At 45.8% G+C, this 27,118-nt stretch overlaps 1 protein-coding gene across 1 annotated transcript; it reads left to right on the top strand.

Moving 5' to 3' along the window:
* The first annotated feature begins 946 nt into the window (after positions 1-946).
* On the top strand, positions 947-26,802 carry LOC135876981 (tubulin alpha-8 chain). The gene is made up of 5 exons (XM_065402297.1): positions 947-1,055; positions 10,894-11,116; positions 22,779-22,927; positions 24,472-25,152; positions 26,369-26,802. The coding sequence occupies exons 1-5, from the start codon at positions 1,053-1,055 to the stop codon at positions 26,660-26,662; spliced, it is 1,350 nt and encodes a 449-aa protein (XP_065258369.1). The 5' UTR covers positions 947-1,052; the 3' UTR covers positions 26,663-26,802.
* The last annotated feature ends 316 nt before the right edge of the window (positions 26,803-27,118 follow it).

Raw genomic sequence — 27,118 nt, 5'->3', positions numbered from 1 at the left:
CCCACCCAGCAGAGGGGAAGTCTGTGCTGTAGGGGTGAGTGGCAGGCAGGGGGATGAAGAGGTGAGCGGCAGGCAGGGAGGTGAGCAGTGGGTGGGGGACTGAGGAGAGATGCAGCAAGGCAGCAGCAGGCCAGGGGATGAGGAAGGGTGTGAGGGGGCAGGAACTGGGGCAGAGTAGGGGAGGAGCCTGGGAACAGTGGGGGTGGACTGGTGGGCAGGACTGATGGCACCCCAATGGGTCCCGATATTTTAGTGTGGTGATCTGGTCACCCTACAAGTACTCCTCGTTCTTTTTGCTGATACAGACTAACACAGCTACTACCACTCTGGAACGAGTGAAGTCAGTCACTTCTTTCAACCCTGGTCTGTGAGTTCAGCCTAGGGCCCAGCTCGGTCCCCAAGAGGGGCCATGCCAGGGATGCAATCTCCCCCTGTTGCACACTCTGGTGCTAGCAGAGTGCCCGGAGCGGGGAGAGGGTGCGTCAGCAGAGACAGCCGGTGTCCAGGCGGGGCTGCGCTGCCACCAGTGAAGTAACCCCGCGGGGACGCAGCTGGCCACGCGCTGAGTGAGTGCGCGCAGATGCCCCTGCACACCGGGGCGGGGGCAGCGCTCCGTCCAGGCCCGAGGCTGCCGGCAGCTCAACGGGCCGCTCAGCGCGGGGCCCTAACCCGCGTCGCTCTGTCTCCAGCACAGACCGGGAGAGGCTCTGTAAGCGGCACCACCGCGCACACCGCTCCCGGCTCCTTGGCGGGAGCAGAGCTCAGGCCCGCCCTGGTACGAACAGCCCAGTAGCTGGCTCCTCCAGGCCCAAATTCATACTCGCTGGCCAATGGCAGGCGAGGGAGGGGTAGCCCCGCACTCGGTGCCCAATAGAGTTCCCAGGAGGAGAGGCGTGGTGCCGGCGCTGGCCAATGGGGAGCGAGGGGGGCAATGGAGGCCGGGGGCTCCCTATATAATATGAGTCCTGGATAGGCTGCGGCTGCTTTTACGGTGCTGCCCAGACCCGTCGCGCGTCTGCTGCTACCGGAGGCCCTGCCCGTCAGCCGGAGACATGGTCAGGGGAGCGCGGGGGGCGGCACGTTCCTGCCGTGCGTGGCAGCGCCGCTGGGGCCGGGTCCTGGAGCTTGGCAGGGGTCCTCCGGGTCCGGGAGGCCCGTGCGGCGCTATTGCCCCGTGCATAGAACGGACCCGGGTCTTTTCGCGGGGCGCGTCTGGGCGGGGGACTGGGCTCCTTCGCGGGGGGGCTGGCACAAGTCAGCGGTGCGCCGGGGGAAAGGAAAAGCGCGTGTGCGCGCCTCCCTGTCTGGAGTGGGGCGCAGTTCCTGGGCTGAGATTGAGCGCTTGGGGATGGGGTGGCTACGGGGCCCAGCACCGTGGGGCCTTGATCCTAGAGCTAGTACAAAGAGTGTATGTGGGGAAGCTGATTTTGCCTCTTGGTAGCGCACCTCCCTGTCAGCATCCTGCAGACGGAGCTTTTAATGTTGGCTGCATATGCTGAACCCTTCTCCTCTGCGATCTAACAAGGTTTCAAAGAAGCCGTGGTTCAAAATGGTGGTTGCTTTCTAAAGATCATGGCTGCCTCTCATCCACCCCTTCCCGATCCCCACTGGCATCTCACTACAGACAAGATGGTGAAGCGCTGTCTTATTAAAAAAACTATAATTAATCTGCACAGATCTAATTAGGCTAGAGAGAATTTCAAGTGATAATTACTCAACTGCATTTCCCGGCAGCGTGCCACTGAAACTTTGGGTGATTTCTGAGGCCATATTTTCACTTTTACATAGAAATCTTTTCATGCTGAGTTGGCTCCAGCACTTCCCTGTAAGATTTCTTCAGAGAGCTCTCTGGTCTTTATTTCTGCCACAGCACATGCAGCTTTACAAAATGCAGCTTTACAAAAGTGTTTTGCTTAGGATACAGTTCTTTAAAGGGCTTTACAAAGTCTAAGATGGCAATTTGTATGCTAGATTTTTAACATCATGGATGTGTATTAGGGCTCACTTGTATTAAGGGAACCTGTAAAACTCCAAGTTGTTGTTGTTGTTTTTCTCCCCTGGTAGGCATACTCATGCTGTTAGAAGTCTATTCTCAAGCTAGTTATAAAATGAATAGGTCTGAGTTAGACTTAAAAATAACTTGTACCTGAATTCTTAGTTTTGGTACTGCAGTTTTATACAAATGTTTAAACTGTCTGTCCCATGCTGCTTTTATTCCAAATATGAGATCACTGAAGCTACTGCTCTTGAAAATGAATCTCCCACTTTTCACTTCAGCAGATGCTTGAAGTTTGTTCCTTTACATGGATTGCATAATAACAGGCAGTGAAATCAATGGACAGTAGTGTCCTTGTTACTTTTTCCCCACTTGGTCCAAGTATGCATTTTTACAGACCAACCTGAGTACAGCTAGTACATTCAGGCATCAGTATGATAGGTGAGTCCTAGGAAGAAGAAAGCTTTTCCAGTTTATTAAAATTCTGCGCTATAAAATGCGTGTGCCTAGATGGAGTACCTGGAAAATTGCTGTGCCACCTCAAGGATGAGGGTGAGGCAAATTTGGCCAAGAAGTTTGAGATATAAGTGCCCCCAAAAAGCAGTTCCTATAACACTGCATAGATTCAGAGCAAATTAAGGAGGTTCCAGACAAATCTTAGTCCTGGACCACCTGGCACTGATCTAGGTTAGAGCTTTCAGAAGTGCTCAACTCCCATGTGGGTACCTAACTGAGCTCGCCTGAAAAATCTGGCCTCTTAAAATGTTGGGCACTGAGCACTTCTGAGAATCTAGCCATGAGCGTCACAAATGGGAGCTGTTGGAAACTTGACCTGAGCTCTTTTGAAAATCCAGCCCAAAGGGTCCAGCTCCACAAATAAACAAATGAAAAGTTATTAGCTGGTTTATTTGATTTTGTGGAGTGAGCAGCTCTTGGCCGAACAGTGCTTTGCAGGGACTTGGACTGGAAGATGGCTCTTGGCCATATATGCTATTTCTGACTTGTGACTTTTATCATGGGTCTTGCAATATTTGGTGTTTATCTTAAAGCTCCAGTACATGAGAGGCTCTTAGATTTTTTTTATTTTTTATGAAAGCTAGCCTGCATGGCGAGAAGCTTGAGAATGTGACCCATGAAGGCTCAAGCCAGAAGGCAAATAAACAGAAACAAAAACTGTTACATGGTTTTAAAAATCATGATTTTGGGGGGCTGACGTGTGATTGATTGATTTATTTGATTTGAGTGCTTGAGATTGGCACGGTGCATGCTTGAAGGAATCCCAGCTGAGAGCAGGCTCATAGTGGAAGGCCTAGTGAGTGAATGAGTACCCACAAAGTACCCTATGCCTGTTGGTAGAGCTGCTTGTCTTGAACCCAGACTCCTGCAGGTCTCTTGATCTGCTGATGCCTGTTAATATTTCTGTGCACTTTGCTAGTTTGCAGCTAAAATGAGAGGTTGCACAAGGTCAGAACAAGCAGAGCTGGGATTCAGACTTAAGTCTGTGTCTTAAAGACTTGGTCTACCCTACAGAGTTAGGTCGATGTAAGGCAGCCTACATCAATTTAAGTCTGTCTACACTACAGCATTGCCCCTGCCAATGTAAGTCGCCCATTATGCCGACCTAATAACACCACCTCCACAAAGAGGTGTAGTACTTAGGTCAATGTAGTTAGGCTGATGCAGTGTCTATATAGACACTGTTACTTGCATTGTCTTTTGGCTATGAGCCCGGAGGGGGAAGGGAGGGCTCCAGCTGTCAGTGTCCCACAATGCCCCATACAGTTAAGTTGATGGTGCGCATCCTCCCCAGGAGCGCTTCCACCAACAAAGATGAACACAGTAAGTAGTCTTAATTTTGTAGTGTAGACAAGGCCATGGAGTGTCAGTGCAATGGCTGTGTGTGAAGCAGGGACTGCAGAAGGAATAAAAGATGGTGCTGTGGAGAAGGGAATGAGCTAGGAGCCAGGACACTTAAGCGCTACTGATCCCTGTGCAATTTTTTGTTTCCCCTCTGTCTGGGGTTTGAGCAGAGAACCCTTTTCAATGGGCAGGAGGTATTGGAGGACAGATGGTTCTGTGGTTAATGCACTGGCCTAGGACTCAGGAAACCTGGGTTCTATTTTTGCCTCCCTGCATAGCCTTGTCCAATTTGCTTGATCTTTGTGCCTTAGTGTTCTCATCTATGGGCTATTTTGGCTTTTCAGGGCCTGATTGACCTATATTGCCTTGCTCAGAGTTCAGGAGGTAATGTCTGCTGTTTGGTGTTGAGGATCCATCAGTATTCTGGGTTGTCCCACTTTCACCCTATGCTTCACCTGGGGGAGACTGGGTTGATTTAGGGGCCAGTGCTGTTCTATTTTGACACCATCTGTGAACCTCATGAGTGGCAGGGGAAATGGGAACCATGCAATTCTCCCTGCCATAGGAACCCTTCTGAGGCATGCACACATTGTTCAGATGAGGGAAGGGGAGCTAAAAACCAACTGGTTTGGTGCATGGTCCAGACACACACTGCTGAGGGTGGGGAGCAGAGAATGGTGATCTTCCCAGAGCACACCCCAGGCATGGTCCTCCTCAGGCTTGCAGGTGTCAAACTCCTGAGCTCAGTCCCCGGTGTTTGGGAAAGGGTTATGAAGCTCCCTTTGTCTGCTGCTCCTGGAAGGAAGGGGAGACCCTGCACTAAGCCTTGATTGGGGGTAGCCTTTCTTACTGAGTGCTGAGGCGTAATAGCACCCCTGCTCCCCACCATCCCTTCAACTGTCCCACTTTCTCAAAAAAACAAGAATTGATGAGGATTTTTGCAGGTGAATCAACATGGAGTTATGGTTGCCAGGGCTCAACACTATCCTGTGTTCCTTGTGCCTTTCTGGAATGGGAGAGTTTAATTCTGAAATACAAACACGGAAAAATGAGGAAATGCATGCTTCACGCCAGCTGTCCAAGAAAGTCTTAAGTAACAGAAATGATTACAGTAAAGGGGTAGCAGTTTTTATAAGAAATGCCAATGTTAAACATGGAATTGCTTGGTACGGTTCTGATTGTAGAAGGACCACCTAAGGCGATACTGGCTGTGTGGGAAGTAGGTGGCAGTGTAGTCTTGTGGATAGGGCCCTAGATTGGGATTCAGACCCTTGGTTCTATTCTGAACTCTGCTACTAGTTTGGGTGACCTTGAGAAAGTCACTTCACTTTATGACAATGGTTACCAATCGGGAAAATGGGGGTAATGCTGACCTCTCTGTAAAGTGCTTTCGTCTGTGGATACAAAGATATTCATCCCCATGGGGATGGCACTAGGAACTTGTAATATAACAGCACCTTACCTTTCTTTAACCAAACCTGTCATTGTCTCTGCCTAGTACAACTCCAGTCAGTCCTTCTATTCAATATAGTCCAGTGAGCCTCATTGTTCTCTGTGCAGCACCACTAATCTGGGGAGTCCTTGATGCTGGCTGGCACAGACTGAGGGAGGAGTAAGATACCGTCATCTCCATAGGTGGATGCCTTAAAGCAGAGATGAAAGGCAGCAGAATTAAGGTTATGTGGGAACTGTCATCTTGGTTTTCCAACACTTGCTTGTTTCTGGAGGAGCATGAGGAGAACAGAGAAGCAGAGAGTACCACAGCCATAACTATACATAATGAAGCTGTGGGTGTGAATATTAAAACAGAGGTTTGTGATGGGTACCTAATAGTAGGACACTACCAAGTCCATATTTAAGCACCTCAGTGGGTGGCCTGATTTCACTTTCTAAAGTGCTGAGGACTCAGCAGATTGAGGCCACTTATTTTGGTGCCTAAGGCCTTGTCTACACTGCAGAGTTTTGTTGACGCAAGTTATGCCGACATTCAGCCACCACTTTAATTAAACCACTGTTGCATTTCCACGCTACGTTTCTTGTGTCAGCAGAGCGCATCCACACTAGCAGCTCTTGCATCAACACAGAGAGAAGTGCATTATGAGTAGTATCCCACTGTGCACCTGGCCACAGGGTGCTTTGGGAAGGGTTTGCAATGCCTCATGGGTAGGGCCCTACCAAATTCACAGTCCATTTTGGTCAGTTTCATAGTCATAGGATTTTTAAAATTGTAAATTTCATGATTTCTGATATTTAAATCTGAAATTTCACAGTGTTGTAACTGTAGAGGTCCTGGCCCAAAAGGGGGCTGTGGAGGGGTTGCAAGATTATTGTAGGGGGGTTGTGGTATTGCCACCCTTACTTCTGCGCTGCTGCTGCTGGTGGTGCTGCCTTCAGAGCTGGGTGGCCAGAAGTTGCAGCTACTGGCCAGGAGCCCAGCTCCAAAGGCAGCACTGCTGCTAGCAGCAGCACAGAAGTAAGGATGGCATGGTATGGTATTGCCATCCTTACTTCTGCGCTGCTGCTTTCAGTGCTGGGCCCTTGGCCAGCAGCCACTGCTTTCTGGCCACCCAGCTCTGAAGGGAGCACAAAAGTAAAGGTGGCAATACAATAACCGCCCCCTACAATAACCTGCGTCCCCTGCCCCTGCAGCCCTCTTTTGGGTCAGGATTCCAGTTTGAAAAACGCTGGTCTCCACCGTGAAATCTGTGTACTTTTACCCTATACTGTACAAAGGACCAGATTTCATGGGACAGACCAGATTTCAATGGTCCGTGATGCATTTTTCATGGCTGTGAATTTGGTAGGGCCCTACACATGGGGCAGGTACAGCATCACATGATGCAGGTTTCTCAATCCCATCATTCCATCCTACTAGGGATCCTATTAGGTTTCCAGATGCTTTTCAACTGAGGTGTGTGGATGGGGGGGAGGAAGAGTGTGTGACAGGGTGTGTGTGTGGGAGAGACAGCAACAGTGTGTTTTGGGGGGAGTGAGAGAGTGTATAGGGTGGGAGGGAGTGTGTGGTGTTGGGGGAGGGAGTGTGTTGGCATGCTGTCTCCAAGTTCAGACAGCAGCCGGAAGCCACCATTTTTCTTCGAGTGCTTGCTCATGTCCATTCCATATTAGATGTGTGTGCTTACCGGATGCACCAGTGCTGGAAGTTTTTTCCTCAGCAGTATCCGTAGGGGACCAGCTCTGGCACCCTCTGGAGTGGTGCCCACATGGCGTGGTATAAAGGGTGCTGCCAGCTTTTCCCCGCCCCTCCCCAACCCCCTCACTTCCTTTTTGCCGCCAGTGACAGTGCTGGAACCTCTGCTGCTTCAGCTAGCATTGATTCCTTCTCTGTTGCGAACTTTGAAATCCTGTAAAATAGTTATACATAGTTAGTAGTTTTCTTAGTTACCATAGTAATAGTTCTCAAACTCTTTGTTAGTCCTGAATGGGACCCAGTTGGGGGTCAGGGCATGCCCCAGGCTTTAAGCTGGGATGGGCAAACTTTTTGGCCTGAGGGCCACATCTGGGTGTGGAAATTGTATGGCGGGCCATGAATGAAGAGCTGGGATGGCAACATGTTTTTTTTTATTTTAAATCGGAAAAGACACACTGCGCCAGGGGCATAGCCACTTATCCAGGGCAGGTCAACCCCATCACTTGCCCCACTCTGCTACCCAGAGCTCCAAGCAGTCCGGTTGGCATGCATAGTCTTCCTTCCGCACCTGTTGGGCAAGGTGGAAAGAGTCGTGACGGACAACACAGCCTCGATGGTCTACATCAACAGGCAAGGTGGAGTGTGCTCGTTGACTCTCTGTCAAGAGGCACTCTGTCTATGGGACTTCTGCATCAGCCACAAAATCCACCTGGAAGCTTGCCACCTTCCCGGTGTCAAGAATATGCTGGCGGACCAGCTCAGCAGGGACTTCTCCTCTCACTATGAGTGGTCATTCCATCCAGAGGTAGCATGCATGATCTTTCAAAGGTGGGGAATGCCCCAAGTGGATTTGTTCGCTACCAGACAGAACAGGAAATGCCACTGATTTTGCTCTCGGCAAGGTCTCCTCTCCCATGCCTTCCTCCTGTCATGGTCAGGGAGCCTAATGTATGTGTTCTATCTGATTCCACTCATCGGCAGGTCCTGGCAAAGATCAAGAGAGACAAAGTGCAGGTTGTCGTGATCGTCCCAGCGTGGCCTCACCAACATTGGTTCGGCATGCTCATGAGCTAGTCAGCGGCCCCTGTCCAACCGCCCGGACCTGCTATCACAGGACCATGGCCGGCTCCTACCCCCCAATCTCGAGCCCCTCCACCTCTCGGCGTGGATGCTGTATGGCTGGACCTGGAGGAATGGACTTATTCGGAAGGAGTCTAACAGGTCCTCCTGGGGAGTAGGAAGACCTCAACCAGACTGACGTACCTGGCCAAGTGGAAAAGGGTTTCCCGCTGGGCGTCCGAGCATAGCATCTGTCCCTTGCATTCTTCCATACAGGCTGTCCGGGACTACCTGCTCCATTTGAGGAACCAGGGCCTGGCACACTCTTCCATTAGAGTGCATCTAGCGGCCATTTCCACTTTTCACCTGCCGATCTAAGGACAGATGGTGTTTTTCCCCACGACATGATAGTCAGATTCTTGAGGGCTCGAGACTCTTCCTGCAGGTATGGACTCCTGTCCTGCAGTGGGATCTTAACTTGGTCCTCTCTAGGCTCACCAGCCCATCCTTTGAGCCACTGGGTTCCTGCTCCCTTTCCCACCTGTCATGGAAGGTCATGTTCCTGGTGGCAGTGACGTCGGCAAGACAGGTCTCTGAAAGTAAAGTCTTGACCTCAGAACCTCCGTACACGATCTTCTACAAAGATAAGGTTCAGTTGCAGCCCCACCCGGCCTTCCTGCCAAAGGTGATCTCCACCTTCCATATGACCAGGACATCTTCCTCCTGGTGTCCTGTCCCAAACCGCACAAGACCAGTGAGGAGAGGCATCTTCACAACCTGCATGTCTGGAGAGCCTTGGCTTTCTACTTAGAACGTACCAAGCCTTTCCGAATATCGACTCAACTCTTCATTGCTACAGTGGATCGGATGAAGGGTCACCCGGTGTCTTGGCAGAGGATTTCCAATTGGATCACCTCGTGCATAAGGACCTGTTACAACCTGGCGTGGGTTCTGCCGCCACCGATTGTCAGAGCCTATTTGTTGGGAGCACAGGCATCTTCAGCAGCCTTCTTGGTGCACATCCCTATCCAGGACATTTGTAGAGCTGCAATGTGGTCCTCTGTTCACATATTTACCACTCGTTATGCCATCACTCAGCAGGCCAGAGAGAATGCTGGGTTCGGCAGAGCTGTGTTGCAATCTACATGTCCATGAACTCCTACCCACCTCCAGGGGTACTGCTGTGGAGTCACCTAATATGGAATGGACATGAGCAAGCACTCGAAGAAAAGAGTTACCTTTTCCGTAACTGGTGGTGGTAGAGATGTATTGCTCATGTCCATTCCACAACCCACCCTCCTTCCCCACTGTCGGAGTTTCTGGTGAGAAGGAAGTGGGGGGGTGGGGGCACCCCTTGTACTGCGCCATACAGGCACCACTCTAGAGGGCGCCAGAGCCAGTCCCCTATGGATACTGCTGAGGAAAAACTTTCGGCACAGTGCATGTGGCAAGCACACACACCTAATATGGAATGGAGATGAGCAATACATCTCGAAGAACAGCAGTTACAGTAAAGATAACTGTCTTGGCACCTATGTTTGAATCTTAGCCTTTGTTTTTAGCCCTCGGCTGGAAGGCACTTTGGTAGACTACAGAAATGGACAGAGTTGGGACACTAAGACACTGGTGTTTCAATCACAGCTTTGTTATTGACTTGTGTAGCTGAGATCAGATTGCTGAACCCCTGCCTCAACTTACCCATCTAATATATATAAATCTCTGCCTACTTTTTCAGGGGGTGTGGCAAGGACTGGTTTGTACAAGCAGGCCTGTTGAACGTGGACAGTCAAGCCATATGTTTACGTATTAAAAAGGGCACTGAAAAGTTGGGATTTTTTGTTTTTTCTTGGTAATTTGGGGTAGAATCAGTATTCTGTGAGTTTAATGGTGGTGTTGACACTTTGATACTGGCTTCTGACCAGCTACACTAAGCTGGGAACAGTCTGAGTGTTGAGCAGTTGAGTTGGCTGGTGGGGGTGCAGCAAAACTGCTCAGACAGTAGTAGGGAATCTTTCAGTGCTGACTAGTTTGGGAAAAGAAAATAATTCTACTTACACTAAGATATACACGCAAAGCAGTGCATGTACCTATAGCTTTGTGTAAGAACCTAAAGTTCCATATTTTTTATGAATTCAACACTGGGGGGAATCATTTTACAAACAATTACTTTCCTTGCAGGATGCACAACTTAAACTTGTTCAGAGTGTGCCCTAAATGAAATGGTGAAGGGGTGACGGTTAGGATCAGTTTTATGTACACCTCTTCCCCGATATAACACGGCCCGATATAACATGAATTCGGATATAACGCAGTAAAGCAGTGCTCCAGGGGGGCGTGGCTTAAAATATAGTGCTCCCCTCTGGTGGTGGTGCTGCACCTGATAACTAAATAAACTTCTGGAGCTGGGTTGGCACGGATAATACCAATGACACACAGGCTGGTGCTGGCCAATTAACCTTTAATTACATTCAAAATGGAAAAATCAATATTTCTCAAATAGGGAGAGGACAGAATTTGCTGGGGAAGGAGGTGAAACTTTACATTCAGGTCTCTGAGAGGACATGAAGAATGAGCCTATAAAATGTTATGTGACAATGTCCAAAGGGTTTTTCTAGATGAAAATAGATGACTGAAGGAAGGTTTTGTGTTAACAGCTGTAATCTGTTCCAGTTGTCACTAACCCTAATACAATGAGGCCAATGTTATGGGTGCAGTTTTAATAATTCTGCAGTATGGTAGTTCCAAGCAGTCTGTGCTGGGTATTTTGCTAGTCAAGAAAGCCACTGTTCCTGCTAAGAAACCTTAATTTTCTTCTTTTTTCTCTGTACAGCGTGAGTGCATCTCAGTCCACGTTGGCCAAGCTGGTGTGCAGATTGGCAATGCATGCTGGGAACTCTACTGCCTGGAGCATGGCATTCAGCCCAATGGCACCATGCCAAGTGACAAAACAATTGGTGGTGGTGATGATTCATTTAATACCTTCTTCAGCGAGACTGGTGCAGGAAAGCATGTCCCCCGCGCTGTGTTTGTGGATCTGGAACCTGCAGTGATAGGTAAATACAGTCAGCAGTGTTGTATTGATTTGTAAGAGACATGCCATGGGAACTGGCACAACTGACAGGCTGGAATGTTGGTCTGAGGGTACCATTTCCCTTGTTTCTGTTCTGATGCCTTATAAATATTCTAAATGCTTTAAATTCTCTCTGTACAAAGCTTACCCCAAGTATGTAATCATTACTCTTCTGCCAAGCAATGCATAAGATTTTCTGCTTTTTCATTGTCTCTAGACAAGGCACCGCAATTAAAAAAAAATGTACTTCAAAGTTGGAAGAATTAACAAGACATTAAACACTTTACCTATGAAACAATGTCAGCAAAGTATCTACAGGCACCAGCAGCCTTTTTGGATTTATTGGGTACTATACATCCTGAGAGCTCTTTAAGCACCTTGCTATTGTGCATTAAAAATATTCCGTATGCTCCATGGCTTTGCATTTTATTTTCCTCTAACAGTAAGCACTTGCTAGTGTCTCACTTCTGCAATTTTTTCTCAATCCCCTTTCCTCCCCTGTCAGCGTCCCCCTTTTAGCTCAGCTAGCATTTTCGAGCTACTGTTCCCTCTTGACTTCTTCCAGCCTCTTTATAAAATTACTTATGCACTTTGTCACTCCCCCAGGCTCACCGCCCCTTTTGCTGTCTTCCTCTGTTTTTCACTTTCACTCTTCAGTCCATGGTTCTTGTACATGCCTTGCAGTGCTAATGCAAAAAAGTCTGGCAAAGACTGTGCTTTAAACCAGTGCATTCTAGAACTTCACAGATATCTCTTAGCAAGTCCATTTCATTTGGTGCCTCTGTTTTGTTTTCCTTTTTGTTTGAAAAAAATAGTTTTCCCCTTAAATATCAGATTGATAGGTTACAAATCATGTTGGGTAAATCGTCATGCTGATCTGCACCAATAAGTAAAGTTGTCTTTTCAAATCTCATGCTGCTTTGTCATAAGTCAGATTTTTTTTTTTTTTTAAGGCTTAACTTTTGGGTTAAAAGCAGAATATATGCAAAAACAGCAGACAACTTCATCTAGAGTTAATTATAAACCCCAATATTACTTTCTACCTGGCTTTAATTAAACTCTGTGGTATCTCATTACCATACATTTTAGAATTGCTAAAGCCAAATGGGATAGCAAGTGCTGTGCTGAACGTACCCTGCACTTTGAGGTTTGACAGAAGGAGTGTTTTACGTCAGTAAACATGAGTACAGATTTTTTTTCCAGATGGTGGAAGATCTTGGCTTCCAAAGGAAGCTTCTTAGTCCTTGGCTAGTGAGATTGGCAGGATGTTCTCAGGTAGGCACACACTGGACTTCCTGACATACAGGACTGATCAGCAACTAGGACAATCCAGTTCTTTGAGTGTTAGGCTGTATAAATATTCCACAGTTGGTGATCGCTCATTTAGTGCGCTCACATCGGAGAATTTTCTAGTCAGCAGTGTCTTTTGGGGAAGTCCAAGTGCTCTTCCTCTCGTGCTCACAAGGGTATAAAGGGTTGAACCAGTCTGCAACACCCAGTTTCTTCTCTGCTGCGTGTGGTACATGAAGAGATAGGCACCAACAGCATTTAACCTCCACTTCGGCATTGTAGTTACATAGTTTGGTTAGGTCTATGGGATGCTGTGGGGGGGCAAAGGAGGTCTTCCCCCAAGGTTGCCGATGGTCAGCCATGCCAGCTGGTACCATAGGAAGTCCCTAGGCTTTAACTGCCCATCCTGCAAAGTAGTTATCTCTGTGAATATCCTCTCAGTTGCACCAACCTGCTTTGACACCGACCAGGCAGCAGATTTGACCCTGTACCTGAGGACCGCATACCATTCATTATAGGATCATTGCCTTTCCTTCCTTTTGGCAACCATCAGGCTCATTTCCATCAACCTTGGTCCATCATCACCTCAGTGTTGGGTATGGGAGGTGGTCCAAAGAAGCTATGCCATTCAGTTCCTATCCTCTCCCTGTCCCTCCTTAGGGGGACCCCTCCCAAAGAGCCTACTTAGACAGAAATGCAGTCCCTTTTTGCAGTGGGCACTATAGAGGAGGTACTTCCTCAGTAGAGAGGAGAGAAGTTCTATTTAAGGTACTTCTTCATCCCCAAGAAGACCGGAAGCCTCGGACAAATACCAACCTCAAGTGCCTGAACACCTATGTCAAGAAATGAAAGTTCAGGATAGTCTCCCTCACATCAATCATCCCATCCCTATATCAGGAGAACTCTTGACCTCAGGGATATGTACTTTCACATCATGATATGTCTGGTGCACCAGCATTTCCCAAGGTTTGTGTTGCACAGCAATCACTACCAATACCAAGTTTTGCCTTTTGGGCTCTGAGTAGTGCTGCACGTGTTTATGCCTTGCAGTGGTGGCCTACCTTGGAAGAACAGACATCCAGATGTTCTCATGCTTAAGCAAGTGGCTGGTCGTGGCCGCTAAATCTCAGGTCTGGGTCAACATCCTGTCCATTCTCCAGCTGTTTGCACATCTAGGCCTGCTGGTGAATGAGAAGAAATCCACATTAACACCTGTGTTGCACATAGAATTCATTGGGACCATATAGCCTCTGCATGGAGTAATTGCCTAACTACCACTTGACAGGTTCTGGATGGTGCATGATCTCTAGCCCAGTGGTTCCCAAACTGGGGTTTGCGAAATGTTATAGGGGGTTCTCAGGAAAAAAATCCCTAATGGCGGACATAGCTGTCCCTAGGGACCCCAGTCAGCACAGGGCCAGCAGCCTGGAGCCCCTGGACTTCCAAGAGATAAGCAGATCAAAGCAAGCATATCTATCATACTGAGGAGATTAAAACTTCAAGACTCCTTATAAGAAATGGAAAGGGAGGTGGATATTTTTTGCTGTTTTTAAAATTATTATGAAGAACAAGTTTAGGCTTCGTTGTAACGTGTGTTGTTTGCCTGGACTCCTCAAGACCTGAATGCTTGTTTAGGAGGAACTCTTTGAGTTGGCTTCTTAAATACCTTCATGCTGTTTCACATCTGATACTCCTTGATGAAACATAGGAGACTTGTCTTATAACAGGCTTATTCAAAGTGATACAAGCTACGAAAGTGAGATCTTGGAAGTGTTGCTGTTTTCATAATGTAATAAAAATACTGCAATGATTGATTAATAATAAATAATGTGTAATAATCCTGTCATAAAATGTTTTATATTTCCAAGATCACTGCTTTTATAATTTATACTCAAAGGAGAAAATCCCTGGAAATATTCATTTTTTAGGAGGGGGTTCATGAGACTTGACCTTTTAGTGAAAGGGTTTCACAGGTGGTTAAAGTTTGGGAACCACTGCTCTAGCCCCACCTATGGTTCCAACCCCTGATGTACGCAAGATCATGCCTTGAGCTGATGGGTTTTATGGCAGCACCTACATTCTTTGCCCTGCACACAAGACTCTGCTTCCAGAGACTTTAGGCATGGCAGTCCTAGGTCTACTGGCTGGCTCTCCCTCTAGTAGTCCTCCAGTCTCTAGATTAGTGGAAGGACCCTGGCAACATTCACAAAATCCCCGTTCAGCCCCAGTTCACTTTCAAGGGCCTGGGGGAGATTGTAATCACATGTAGTGTCTTTGAAGACCATATTGTATTAAGCTAATGAATTGCTGTGGATCAGGGATTTTATGCAACTCTTGATGGAGGGTTACCACAATACCTCCAGGAACAAAAAACAGTAGAGGTGACTAAGTTGAATCACTTGGGTTATAAACACATCCAGAGAGGTATACCCACTGGGTAGACTTGCATATATTGGTTCAAACTGGGTTGTCTGGAGACCAACAGACAAAGAAAACACTTTTGATATAAAAAGATTAAACTTAGGACTGCCTTTCTGTTAGCAAATAGAGGACCTTGTGTCCAAGGGGGGGCCCCAACTCTTACAGAAGGCTTGGAAGGACTTGGTTCAGCTAGGACCCCGTAAGATGGATGGGCACCTCCTAATATGTTTACAGTATGCTTAAATCTGTTTTTCTCTGTAATGCTTTTACTTTAAGAATAAATGTGCTTGCTTAGAAAGAGTTGTATGGTAACTTGTAACTGTTGGCACTTGTACCACTGTTTATAGCCCATGGGGGGAGAGCTATTTAACATCTGTATCAATGACCTGAAAGAAAATATTAAAATTATCACTGACAAAGTTTGCAGATGACCCAAAAATTGGGGGAGTCATGAATAATAAAGAGGTCATTGATTCAGAGTGATCTAGGGTGCAAGCAAACAGTGCGTTTTTAATATGGCTAAATGTATCCATCTGTGAATAAAGAACATGGTCCAGCCTTGCAGGATGGGGGACTTTATCCTGGGAAGCACTGACTCTGAAAAAGAATTTTGGATAATCAACTGAACATGAGTTCCCAGTGTGATGCTGTGACCAAAGGGCTAATGTGTTGCTGGGGTGCATAACCATGGGAATCTCGAGCAGGAGTAGAAAGGTTACTTTATTTCTGCATTTGACATCTGCTAAGGATTGAAAACATTCTTATAGTGAGAGACTCAAGGAGCTCAACCTATTTAGCTGAGCAAAGAGAAGGTTAAGGGGTGACTTGATTAGTCTAAGTATCTAAATGGGGAACAAATATTTAATAATGGCCTCTTCAATCCAGCAGAGAAAGTTGTAACGATCCAATAGCTGGAAGTTGAAACTAGAAAAATTCAGTCTGGAAATAAGGCATAAACTTTTAACAGTGAAAGTAATTAATGATTGGAACAATAAGAACATAAGAGGCCGTACTGGGTCAGACCAAAGGTCCATCTAGCCCAGTATCTGTCTACCGACAGTGGCCAATGCCAGGTGCCCCAGAGGGAGTGAACCTAACAGGCAATGATCAAGTGATCTCTCTTCTGCCATCCATCTCCATCCTCTGACGAACAGAGGCTAGGGACACCATTCTTACCCATCCTGGCTAATAGCCATTTATGGACTTAGCCACCATGAATTTATCCAGTCCCCTTTTAAACATTGTTATAGTCCTAGCCTTCACAACCTCCTCAGGTAAGGAGTTCCACAAGTTGACTGTGCGCTGCGTGAAGAAGAACTTCCTTTTATTTGTTTTAAACCTGCTGCCTATTAATTTCATTTGGTGACCCCTAGTTCTTGTATTATGGGAATAAGTAAATAACTTTTCCTTATCCACTTTCTCAACATCACTCATGATTTTATATACCTCTATCATGTCCCCCCTTAGTCTTCTCTTTTCCAAACTGAAGAGTCCTAGCCTCTTTAATCTTTCCTCATATGGGACCCTCTCTAAACCCTTAATCATTTTAGTTGCTCTTTTCTGAACCTTTTCTAGTGCTAGAATATCTTTTTTGAGGTGAGGAGACCACATCTGTACACAGTATTCGAGATGTGGGCGTACCATGGATTTATATAAGGGCAATAATATATTCTCAGTCTTATTCTCTATCCCCTTTTTAATGATTCCTAACATCCTGTTTGCTTTTTTGACCGCCTCTGCACACTGCGTGGACATCTTTAGAGAACTATCCACGATGACGCCAAGATCTTTTTCCTGACTTGTTGTAGCTAAATTAGCCCCCATCATGTTGTATGTATAGTTGGGGTTATTTTTTTCCAATGTGCATTACTTTACATTTATCCACATTAAATTTCATTTGCCATTTTGCTGCCCAATCACTTAGTTTTGTGAGATCTTTTTGAAGTTCTTCACAATCTGCTTTGGTCTTAACTATCTTGAGTAGTTTAGTATCATCTGCAAACTTTGCCACCTCACTCTTTACCCCTTTCTCCAGATCATTTATGAATAAATTGAATAGGATTGGTCCTAGGACTGACCCTTGGGGAACACCACTAGTTACCCCTCTCCATTCTGAGAATTTACCATTAATTCCTACCCTTTGTTCCCTGTCCTTTAACCAGTTCTCAATCCATGAAAGGACCTTCCCTTTTATCCCATGAGAGCTTAATTTACGTAAGAGCCTTTGGTGAGGGACCTTGTCAAAGGCTTTCTGGAAACATAACACTATGTCCACCGGATCCCCCTTGTCCACATGTTTGTTGACCCCTTCAAAGAACTCTAATAGATTAGTAAGACACGATTTCCCTTTACAAAAACCATGTTGACTATTGCTCAAGAGTTTGTTTTTCTATGTGTCTGACAATTTTGTTCTTTACTATTGTTTCAACTAATTTGCCCGGTACCGACGTTAGACTTACCGGTCTGTAATTGTCGGGATCACCCCTAGAGCCCTTTTTAAATATTGGCGTTACATTAGCTAACTTCCAGTCATTGGGTACCGAAGCCGATTTAAAGGACAGGTTACAAACCTTAGTTAATAGTTCCGCAACTTCACATTTGAGTTCTTTCAGAACTCTTGGGTGAATGCCATCTGGTCCCGGTGACTTGTTAATGTTGAGTTTATCAATTAATTCCAAAACCTCCTCTAGTGATACTTCAATCTGTGACAGTTCCTCAGATTTGTCACCTACAAAAGCCAGCTCAGGTTTGGGAATCTCCCTAACATCCTCAGCCGTGAAGACTGAAGCAAAGAATCCATTTAGTTTCTCCGCAATGACTTTATCATCTTTAAGCGCTCCTTTTGTATTTTCATCGTCAAGGGGCCCCACTGGTTGTTTAGCAGGCTTCCTGCTTCTGATGTACTTAAAAAACATTTTGTTATTACCTTTGGAGTTTTTGGCTAGCCGTTCTTCAAACTCCTCTTTGGCTTTTCTTATTACACTCTTGCACTTAAGTTGGCAGTGTTTGTGCTCCTTTCTATTTGCCTCACTAGGATTTGACTTCCACTTTTTAAAGGAAGTCTTTTTATCTCTCACTGCTTCTTTTACATGGTTGTTAAGCCACGGTGGCTCTTTTTTAGTTCTTTTACTGTTTTTCTTAATTTGGGGTATACATTGAAGTTGAGCCTCTATTATGGTGTCTTTAAAAAGGGCCCACGCAACTTGCAGGGATTTCACTTTAGTCCGTGTACCTTTTAACTTTTGTCTAACTAACCCCCTCATTTTTGTATAGTTCCCCCTTTTGAAATTAAAGGCCACAGTGTTGGGCAGTTGAGGTGTTCTTCCCACCACAGGGATGTTGAATGCTATTGTATTATGGTCACTATTTCCAAGCGGTCCCGCTATAGTTACCTCTTGGACCAGCTCCTGCGCTCCACTCAGGATTAAATCTAGAGTCGCCTCTCCCCTTGTGGGTTCCCGTACCAGCTGCTCCATGAAGCAGTCATTTAAAGTATCGAGAAATTTTATCTCTGCATTTCGTCCTGAAGTGAAATGTTCCCAGTCAATATGGGGATAATTGAAATCCCCCACTATTATTGGGTTCTTAATTTTGATAGCCTCTCTAATTTCCCTTAGCATTTCATCATCACTATTACTGTCCTGGTCAGGTGGTCGATAATAGATCCCTAATGTTATATTTTTACTAGAGCATGAAATTTCTATCCATAGAGACTCTACGGAACCTGTGGATTCGCTTAAGATTTTTACTTCATTTGAATCTACACTTTCTTTAACATATAGTGCCACTCCTCCCCCTGCACGGCCTGTTCTGTCCTTCCGATATATTTTGTACCCCGGAATGATTGTGTCCCATTGATTGCTCTCAGTCCACCAGGTTTCTGTGATGCCTATTATATCTATATCCTCCTTTATCACAAGGCACTCTAGTTCACCCATCTTATTATTTAGACTTCTGGCATTTGTGTACAAGCACTTTAAAAACTTGTCCCTGTTTATTAGCCTGCCTTTTTCTGATGTGCCAGATTCTTTTTTATGTGACTGTTTATCGTCTGATCCGGCCCTTACATTATACTTTTCAGTCCTCTGCTCCTGACTATAACCTGGAGATTCTCTATCATCAGACTCTCCCCTAAGAGAAGTCTGTGTCCGATCCACACGCTCCTCTGCAGCAGTCGGCTTTCCCCCATCTCCTAGTTTAAAAACTGCTCTACAACCTTTTTAATGTTTAGTGCCAGCAGTCTGGTTCCACTTTGGTTTAGGTGGAGCCCATCTCTCCTGTATAGGCTCCTCCCATCCCAGAAGTTTCCCCAGTTCCTAATGAACGTGAACCCCTCCTCTCTACACCATCGTCTCATCCACGCATTGAGACTCTGAAGCTCTGCCTGCCTACCTGGCCCTGCGCGTGGAACTGGGAGCATTTCTGAAAATGCCACCATAGAGGTCCTGGATTTCAGTCTCTTCCCTAGCAGCCTAAATTTGGCTTCCAGGACTTCTCTCCTACCCTTCCCTATGTCATTGGTACCTACATGTACCACGACCACCGGCTCCTCCCCAGCACTACACATAAGTCTATCTAGATGCCTCGAGAGATCCGCAACCTTTGCACCAGGCAGGCAAGTCCCCATACGGTTCTCCCGGTCATCACAGACCCAGCTATCTACATTTCTAATAATCGAATCTCCCATTACTAACACCTGCCTTTTCCTAGAAACTGGAGTTCCCTCCCCCGGAGAGGCAACCTCAGTGCGAGAGGCAACCCCAGAACCATCTGGAAGGAGGGTCCCAACTACGGGAAAGTTTCCCTCTGCTCCCATTGACTGCTCTACTTCCCTGGGCCCTTCTTCCTCCTTAACAGCACAGGTCCTGTCTAAGCGGAGGTGGGACAATTCTACAGTGTCCCGGAAAGCCTCATCAACATACCTCTCTGCCTCTCTCAGCTCCTCCAGTTCCGCCACCCTGGCCTCCAAAGTCCGTACATGGTCTCTGAGGGCCAGGAGCTCCTTGCACCGACTGCACACATACGCCACCCGCCCACAGGGCAGGTAATCATACATGCAACAGTCGGTGCAATAAACTGGATAGCCCCCACTCTGCTGCTGGGCTTCTGCCTGCATTGTATCCTAGTTAGTGAAAGGGTGGTTTACAGAAGGGAGTTTTGGAATGTGGTTTGGTTTATAGGTTTTAGGGGGGGGCCACGGGGATGGGGTTACGGCTGGCGAGGGACTCCCACTCCCCTTCTAAACTCCCTTGCGAAACTCCCTGTTAGCAGCCCCTGGTCGCTTGTGCGCGGCTTTATAAAGCCCTGGCCTGAGTGAATGCCCCGCCCACTGATTAAGGCTCAGCCAATTACCAGAGGCTTCAAGCTTTCAAACCTGCCTCCAACTGCCAGCCAGAGCACACGGTCCCTCAAACAAACAAACAAACAAACACAAGCTCAGCACACAGCAAGTAACCCCCAAACACAAACAAACACACACTACAGACAGTCACTTACCCCACAGATGCTGTATTAGCTCCTCCTTCACCTGGAGAACTCCCTTGCGAAACTCCCTGTTAGCAGCCCCTGTTCGCAAAGATGTACCAAGGGTCGTGATGGATTCTCCAATGTACCAAGGGTCGTGATGGATTCTCCCTCATTGACCATCCTTAAATCAAGATTGGATGTTTTTCTAGAAATTTACTCTAAGAACTACTTTGCGGAAGTTTTCTGTCCCTAGAATCCCCGGATCCTAGCTTTCTTCGTAAGGTGTTGTCAGAATCCACATCAGTGAGGTCATGCACCTACCTGTGTTCTTCCCCAAATCTCATGCTGGCAGAGAGGAGTATAGACTGCACCCACCGAACATGCACAGAGCCATATTGTTCTATGTGGACAAGACGAAATCCTTCCAGAAGTCTCCCAGATTGTTTCTGGCTTACGCGGAGAGACTCAAAGGATGAGCTGTATCTACACAAGATATCAAAATGGATAGCCCAGTGCAACAGGAGAAAAGGACCTGGCAAAGTACAAGTCCACTCCACCAGGGACCTGTCCACCTCTGTAGCCTCGCTAGCAAACTTGCCAATCCAGGATATTTGAAAAGCAGTGATCTGGTTGTCTGTACACATTTTAGCAAAGCACTACACATTGGTGCAAGCAGCCAGGGATGATGGAAGATCATGTTAGTCTGTGTTCTTAGGAAAAATAATGGGCTAGCTCTTATGACCCACACGCCATCCCTGCTACTTTGGAATCCTGATATCATTGGCTCTTGTGAAAGAACTGGTGTTGGGGTGATTCTGCCCATAAAGGCCTTATGAAGTGCACAAGGAAGGGTGCATGCACCAATCCAAATATACTCTTGACTAGAACATTCTCTGGCGCTTGCACTGGATATGTGCTCGCCAACTGCAGAATAGTCCACATCTCGAACATCAGTTACTGTATGGATAAATGTACCTTCTTCTGACTCCTCTTCCAAGTGACGCACAGACTGGTGTGATGAATGATGACTAATACAACAATCTGGATTGCACCCATTTTACCAAAATTTCATGGTGGCTAAGTCCATAAATGGCTATTAGCCAGGATAGGTAAGAATGGTGTCCCTAGCCTCTGTTCGTCAGAGGATGGAGATGGATGGCAGGAGAGAGATCACTTGATCATTGCCTGTTAGGTTCACTCCCTCTAGGGCACCTGGCATTGGCCACTGTCGGTAGACAGATACTGGGCTAGATGGACCTTTGGTCTGACCCAGTACGGCCTTTCTTATGTTCTTATGTTCTTATGTTACCAAGCAATCAAACCTTTTTTTTTCATGCTGCCAAAGGCAAGGTCTTACATCTAGTAAAAAAAGACTGAGGACTGCATCCTGGTCAGAGAATATTGAGTAGAAGTAGAGGTGATGTATTGAGAGAGAGCATTGGTGAGACAACTACTGAAATATTGTGTCCAGTTGTAGGATCCCTATTTTAAAAACCATGTATAAAAATTGGAAAGGGCTCAGAAGAGCTATGAAAACATTGGGAGGAAGAATGGGACAGAAAGTTGAAATGACTTGCTCCTGGTTGATAAGTAAACTGCACAGGGAGAAGATATTCTTCAAACTAACAAAGGCACATGGTTAAATGGCTGAGATTAATCTAGGAAAAAAATCATTAGAATAAGATGCAGATTTATAGCCATTTGGTAACCAACCATTTGAAGGAATTATCTTGGGAAGTGGTAAGTTATCATTTAGGCCAGATTTCTTAAAGGTATTATAACACCTGGAGTGATCTTCAAAAGCGCCTGGGCATGCTTAATTCTCTTCTGGCTTCACTGTGCATTTAGGTACTTCTGGGGTGCTTTCCGCATCTTTAGGTGCCTAAATATCATTAAAAATCGTGATTATTTTTCTTTCTTTTTCTCTATATCCTTAAATAGAAATTGGAAGTTTTTCCAAATATAGCCCAGTAACTTGTAGTTGAATTAGACATTTGATGTATGCTTACGTAGTCGGAAAAGAACTTTCTCCGCTGCAGGCATTGTAGGAGAAAGTCTCTGGCCTGTGTTATGCAGGCGATCAACCTAGATGATCATTGTGTTATACCTTTTGGCTTTAGAAATCTGAGTATAAAATCTGGAAAATTGCTGCTTTAAAGCAAAGTATTTATGAAACATAAGTTGTTTGTATAGTTTAATATTTGCCCATGCCAGAGTGGTATTGAGGCCAAAAAATTCAAACTTGCATACCTGAATAAGCGACTTGATTTTCTTGGATGTTAAACATCCACTGAACCTAGCAGGCATCCTGGGTATCGTCTAGCGATGGCATCTCTAAAGTCAAGCCGTTTTTGTTGAGCTGTCTAGAGGTGGGTTTGGGTGCCTTATTTTAGGCATGTGAGCTTGAAAACTTTTGTCTAAACCAAAATTAACTTACTGTAAACTCATGCACAATATTCCCTTTCCAGACGAAGTACGAAATGGGACATACAAGCAGCTTTTCCACCCTGAACAACTGATCTCTGGCAAGGAGGATGCTGCTAATAATTATGCTCGAGGCCATTACACTGTTGGGAAAGAGATAATTGACCTTGTTCTGGAGCGTATCAGGAAGCTGGTAAGTTCCAGTTTTTCTGCACTGAAGATTGTACCTTTTAAAGATCTTTCTACATCATGGTTTGTGAGGTTTGGAAATTAATCTAGTTAAGTGCTCAGATGTGTGGGGGCTCAGAATTCAGCTCTGTAGTCTGTTGGGTCATGTACAGCAGCTGTAAAATTCTGCCGTTCTCTTTAGTCATGTGAAAATGGACTACTCCGATCAGAGGAAAATCTAAGACCCCTTGTGACTCTCTTCTTGGACTGCAATTGAACCAGCACCCTCAACTTGCCTAAAAAGCATGTTTATATCAGACCAAAAAGTTTGTTTCAAGTTTGTCTGACAAATTCACAAAGTCCACGGCTGAGGCCTATCCACATAACACCCTGGTTTGCACTCTTATCGATGAGAAGGGACCAGTCCTTAGCTGCAGCCACTGCAGCGTTTTAGCCTCCACACCTGAATGCTTGCTTTTGTGGGCTGAAGTCTGATCTTCATGTTCAAATGTGTTTCCTTCTAACTTCATTGTTTTATTAATTTTTTTTTTTTTATGAACAAAGTTACAAGGTGGGAGAGAAACTATGACCATGCTGTGAGGTCTCAGGCTCCCTCAGTCTACACACCATGTGGTGAACTAGCTGAGGTGAAGTCCCAAGTTTATTTTCTAGCTCCTTTTAGGGGTAGTTAGTATGTGCTTTGCATTTTGAGCCCCTGGAGTACTTGCTCTAAATATTCAATCTAAATTAGGGATGAAGTGCCAGGGAAGTCTTTCTAAACAAGTCTGTTAGAGGGCACACAAAAGACTAACTCAATAAATTCTGTCTTGTTCCTTTTTCTCTTGCAAACTGTCAACACTTGTTAATTAGTCCTGGGAGTCATTGCTGACCAGTATGTGACCCTGCACCCTTGAGGAGAAAGTGCAGTGTTAATCTTTAACAGCTCAGGGAAAGATCTGAACTAGAGCTTCCTTGAATAGTCCAATATGTTGCAATTCACTGCACTGGATTCAACAGCCTTATGACATTTTCTGGGAATATGCAGGGCTTAAATCGCACTGGAACTTAGGATAATAGTCAGTTCTAGATCTGTCCAGAACATCAAATAAATTTGTTTATAAATAGTAAATTATAAAGGTGGATTGATTTTGGCTGATTCTAGACACTGCTGGTGTGCAGGGTGAATGGCTATTTGCTTAAATGACACTAAGAAGCTGACAAATCCAGCTGTATCTCTCACTGAGATAAAAAGGGTATAAATGGGTCTTGGGAAATATGGTGCCACTAAAGTGGAGTGAGGTAGATCTGTACTAAAAGGACTCTCAGTAAAGGGATGTCCAAGAATACTATAAGCAGGTTTGTCTGGTTTTGGCTTCTGGGGAGGAGGGTTGTCCTGACTAGATAAATAACTTTTTTTCCTGGAGCTTGAGAAGGGTTTTCACCCACCTTTGAATTCATAAGAGCTGAGCAGATGTGTGAGCTCCTTGGGAAGAAGGGGTGTGTGTGTGTGTGTATTGTATTCTAAATGTTCAGACTTGCTCACTGTAAAATATTTTTTCTTTCTTTCAGGCTGACCAGTGCACTGGTTTGCAGGGCTTCCTGATTTTCCACAGTTTTGGGGGAGGCACTGGCTCAGGCTTTACTTCACTGCTGATGGAGCGCCTCTCAGTCGACTATGGAAAAAAATCCAAGTTAGAATTTGCAATCTATCCTGCACCCCAGGTCTCCACAGCAGTTGTTGAGCCGTACAACTCCATTTTGACTACCCACACCACTCTGGAGCATTCCGACTGTGCCTTTATGGTTGACAATGAGGCCATCTACGACATTTGCCGTAGGAACCTGGACATTGAACGCCCTACCTACACCAACCTCAATCGCCTCATTGGTCAGATAGTGTCTTCCATTACTGCCTCCCTCCGATTTGATGGTGCCTTAAATGTGGATCTGACCGAATTTCAGACTAATCTGGTGCCTTACCCCCGTATTCACTTCCCATTGGTAACCTACTCCCCAATTATTTCAGCAGAGAGAGCCTACCATGAGCAGCTCTCTGTGTCGGAGATCACCAATGCTTGCTTTGAGCCATCCAATCAGATGGTTAAGTGTGATCCTCGCCATGGCAAGTATATGGCCTGCTGTATGTTGTACCGTGGTGATGTTGTCCCCAAGGATGTCAATGCTGCTATTGCTGCTATCAAAACCAAGCGCACAATCCAATTTGTTGACTGGTGTCCTACTGGTTTTAAGGCAAGTCTCTTAACAGCTGCTAAATAATTATACAATGGCTTTTTACTCCCTTGTTGTACATCAATGGCTTATTGAAATGTATTTTTAAAGCTGTTGTGTAGGTATCTAGTGGGCTTTATAAAACATCTTAGGGGTAGGAGCTTGCATTTGTTTGTGTGCAGAGCTCTTTAGACAGTTATATGAAGTAAAATTTATGATCTGGAGGATGGCATGGATTGCACCCTCAGCAACTTTGCAGATGACACTAAACTGGGAGGAGTGGTAGATACGCTGGAGGGTAGGGATAGGATACAGAGGGACCTTGACAAATTGGAGGATTGGGCCAAAAGAAATCTGAGGTTCAACAAGGACAAGTGCAGAGTCCTGCACTTAGGAAGGAACAATCCCATGCACTGCTACAAACTAGGGACCGAGAGGCTAGGCAACAGTTCTGCAGAAAAGCACCTAGGTGTTACGGTGGACGAGAAGCTGGATATGAGTCAGTGTGCCCTTGTTGCCAAGAAGGCTAACGGCATTTTGGCCTGTATAAGTAGGAGCATTGCCAGCAGATCGAGGGACGTGATCGTTCCCCTTTATTCGGCATTGGTGAGGCCTCATCTGGAGTACTTTGTCCAGTTTGGGCCCCACACTACAAGAAGGATGTGGAAAAATTGGAGGGAGTCCAGCGGAGGGCAACAAAAATGATTAGGGGGCTGGAGCACATGATTTATGAGGGGAGGCTGAGGGAACTGGGATGATTTAGTCTTCAGAAGAGAAGAATGAGGGGGGATTTGATAGCTGCTTTCAACTACCTGAAAGCGGGTTCCAAAGAGGATGGATCTAGACTGTTCTCAGTGGTACCAGATGATAGAACAAGGAGTAATGGTCTCAAGTTACAGTGGGGGAGGTTTAGGTTGGATATTAGGAAAAACTTTTTCACTAGGAGGGTGGTGAAGCACTGGAGTGGGTTACCTAGGGAGGTGGCGGAATCTCCCTCTTTAAAGTGGTTTTTAAGGTCAGGCTTGACAAAGCCCTTGCTGGGATGATTTAGTTGGGGATTGGTCCTGCTTTGAGCAGGGGGTTGGACTAGATGACCTCCTGAGATCCCTTCCAACCCTGAGATTCTATGATTCTATAAGTAAAATTTAATGTCTTGCTTTTTACTAAGTGGTCAGTAACTAATCACAGCCATCCCCAAACCCTACAGGAAAACTAAGTGTGTTCTCCTCTTTTCCAGGTTGGTATAAATTATCAGCCCCCAACCGTTGTTCCTGGCGGTGATCTAGCCAAAGTTCAGCGTGCAGTCTGCATGCTCAGCAACACCACAGCCATTGCTGAAGCATGGGCCCGTCTGGACCACAAGTTTGACTTGATGTATGCCAAACGTGCCTTTGTTCACTGGTATGTGGGAGAAGGGATGGAGGAAGGAGAATTCTCAGAGGCTCGGGAAGACTTGGCTGCACTTGAGAAGGATTATGAAGAAGTGGGCACAGACTCAATTGATGGAGAGGATGAAGGCGAGGAATATTAAATTTCACAAGTGAAATGCTAAGTTTTTTCCCATTTTACTACTTTTTCCTCAATGTAAATGGGAAACCTCTGATGAATGTAAATCCATTGATTTTTAGTATTCCATACCAAACTGCTTAGAATAAACCTTTTTAATCAGGACCATTTGCTATCCTTTAACTTTGCATCAACTGACTCTTTCCACCATGTATAAATGAATAGCCAAAAGTTCTACATATTAATATCTGTATCTGAGTGACAAGCAAGTTTTAATTTATGAAAATAACAGTCCAAGTGCCTTATACAATTTACCAGAGCAACTTCCATTCCTTTCTTAGAAATGGTGCCAGTTCAGGGGCAAATGGCCCATATTTGCCTTTTGTACATTTCCATTCATATTCTCTAAGATGAAACTTCACTGTGAAAAATCACGTAGATTGGAGCTTTATAGCTTACAGAATAGTCTCTTAATGAAACC

The sequence above is a fragment of the Emys orbicularis genome, chromosome 4, assembly GCF_028017835.1.
Source record: "Emys orbicularis isolate rEmyOrb1 chromosome 4, rEmyOrb1.hap1, whole genome shotgun sequence".
NCBI classification, from domain to species: domain Eukaryota; kingdom Metazoa; phylum Chordata; order Testudines; family Emydidae; genus Emys; species Emys orbicularis.
The sequence above is the reverse complement of the archived record's forward strand: the minus strand, read 5'-3'. Positions and strand labels throughout refer to the sequence as shown.

Coding starts and splice junctions, on each gene's coding strand:
- LOC135876981 (XM_065402297.1), top strand. Junction 22,928..24,471: donor TGGAGCGTATCAGGAAGCTG/GTAAGTTCCAGT, acceptor TCTTTCTTTCAG/GCTGACCAGTGCACTGGTTT. Junction 25,153..26,368: donor GGTGTCCTACTGGTTTTAAG/GCAAGTCTCTTA, acceptor CCTCTTTTCCAG/GTTGGTATAAATTATCAGCC.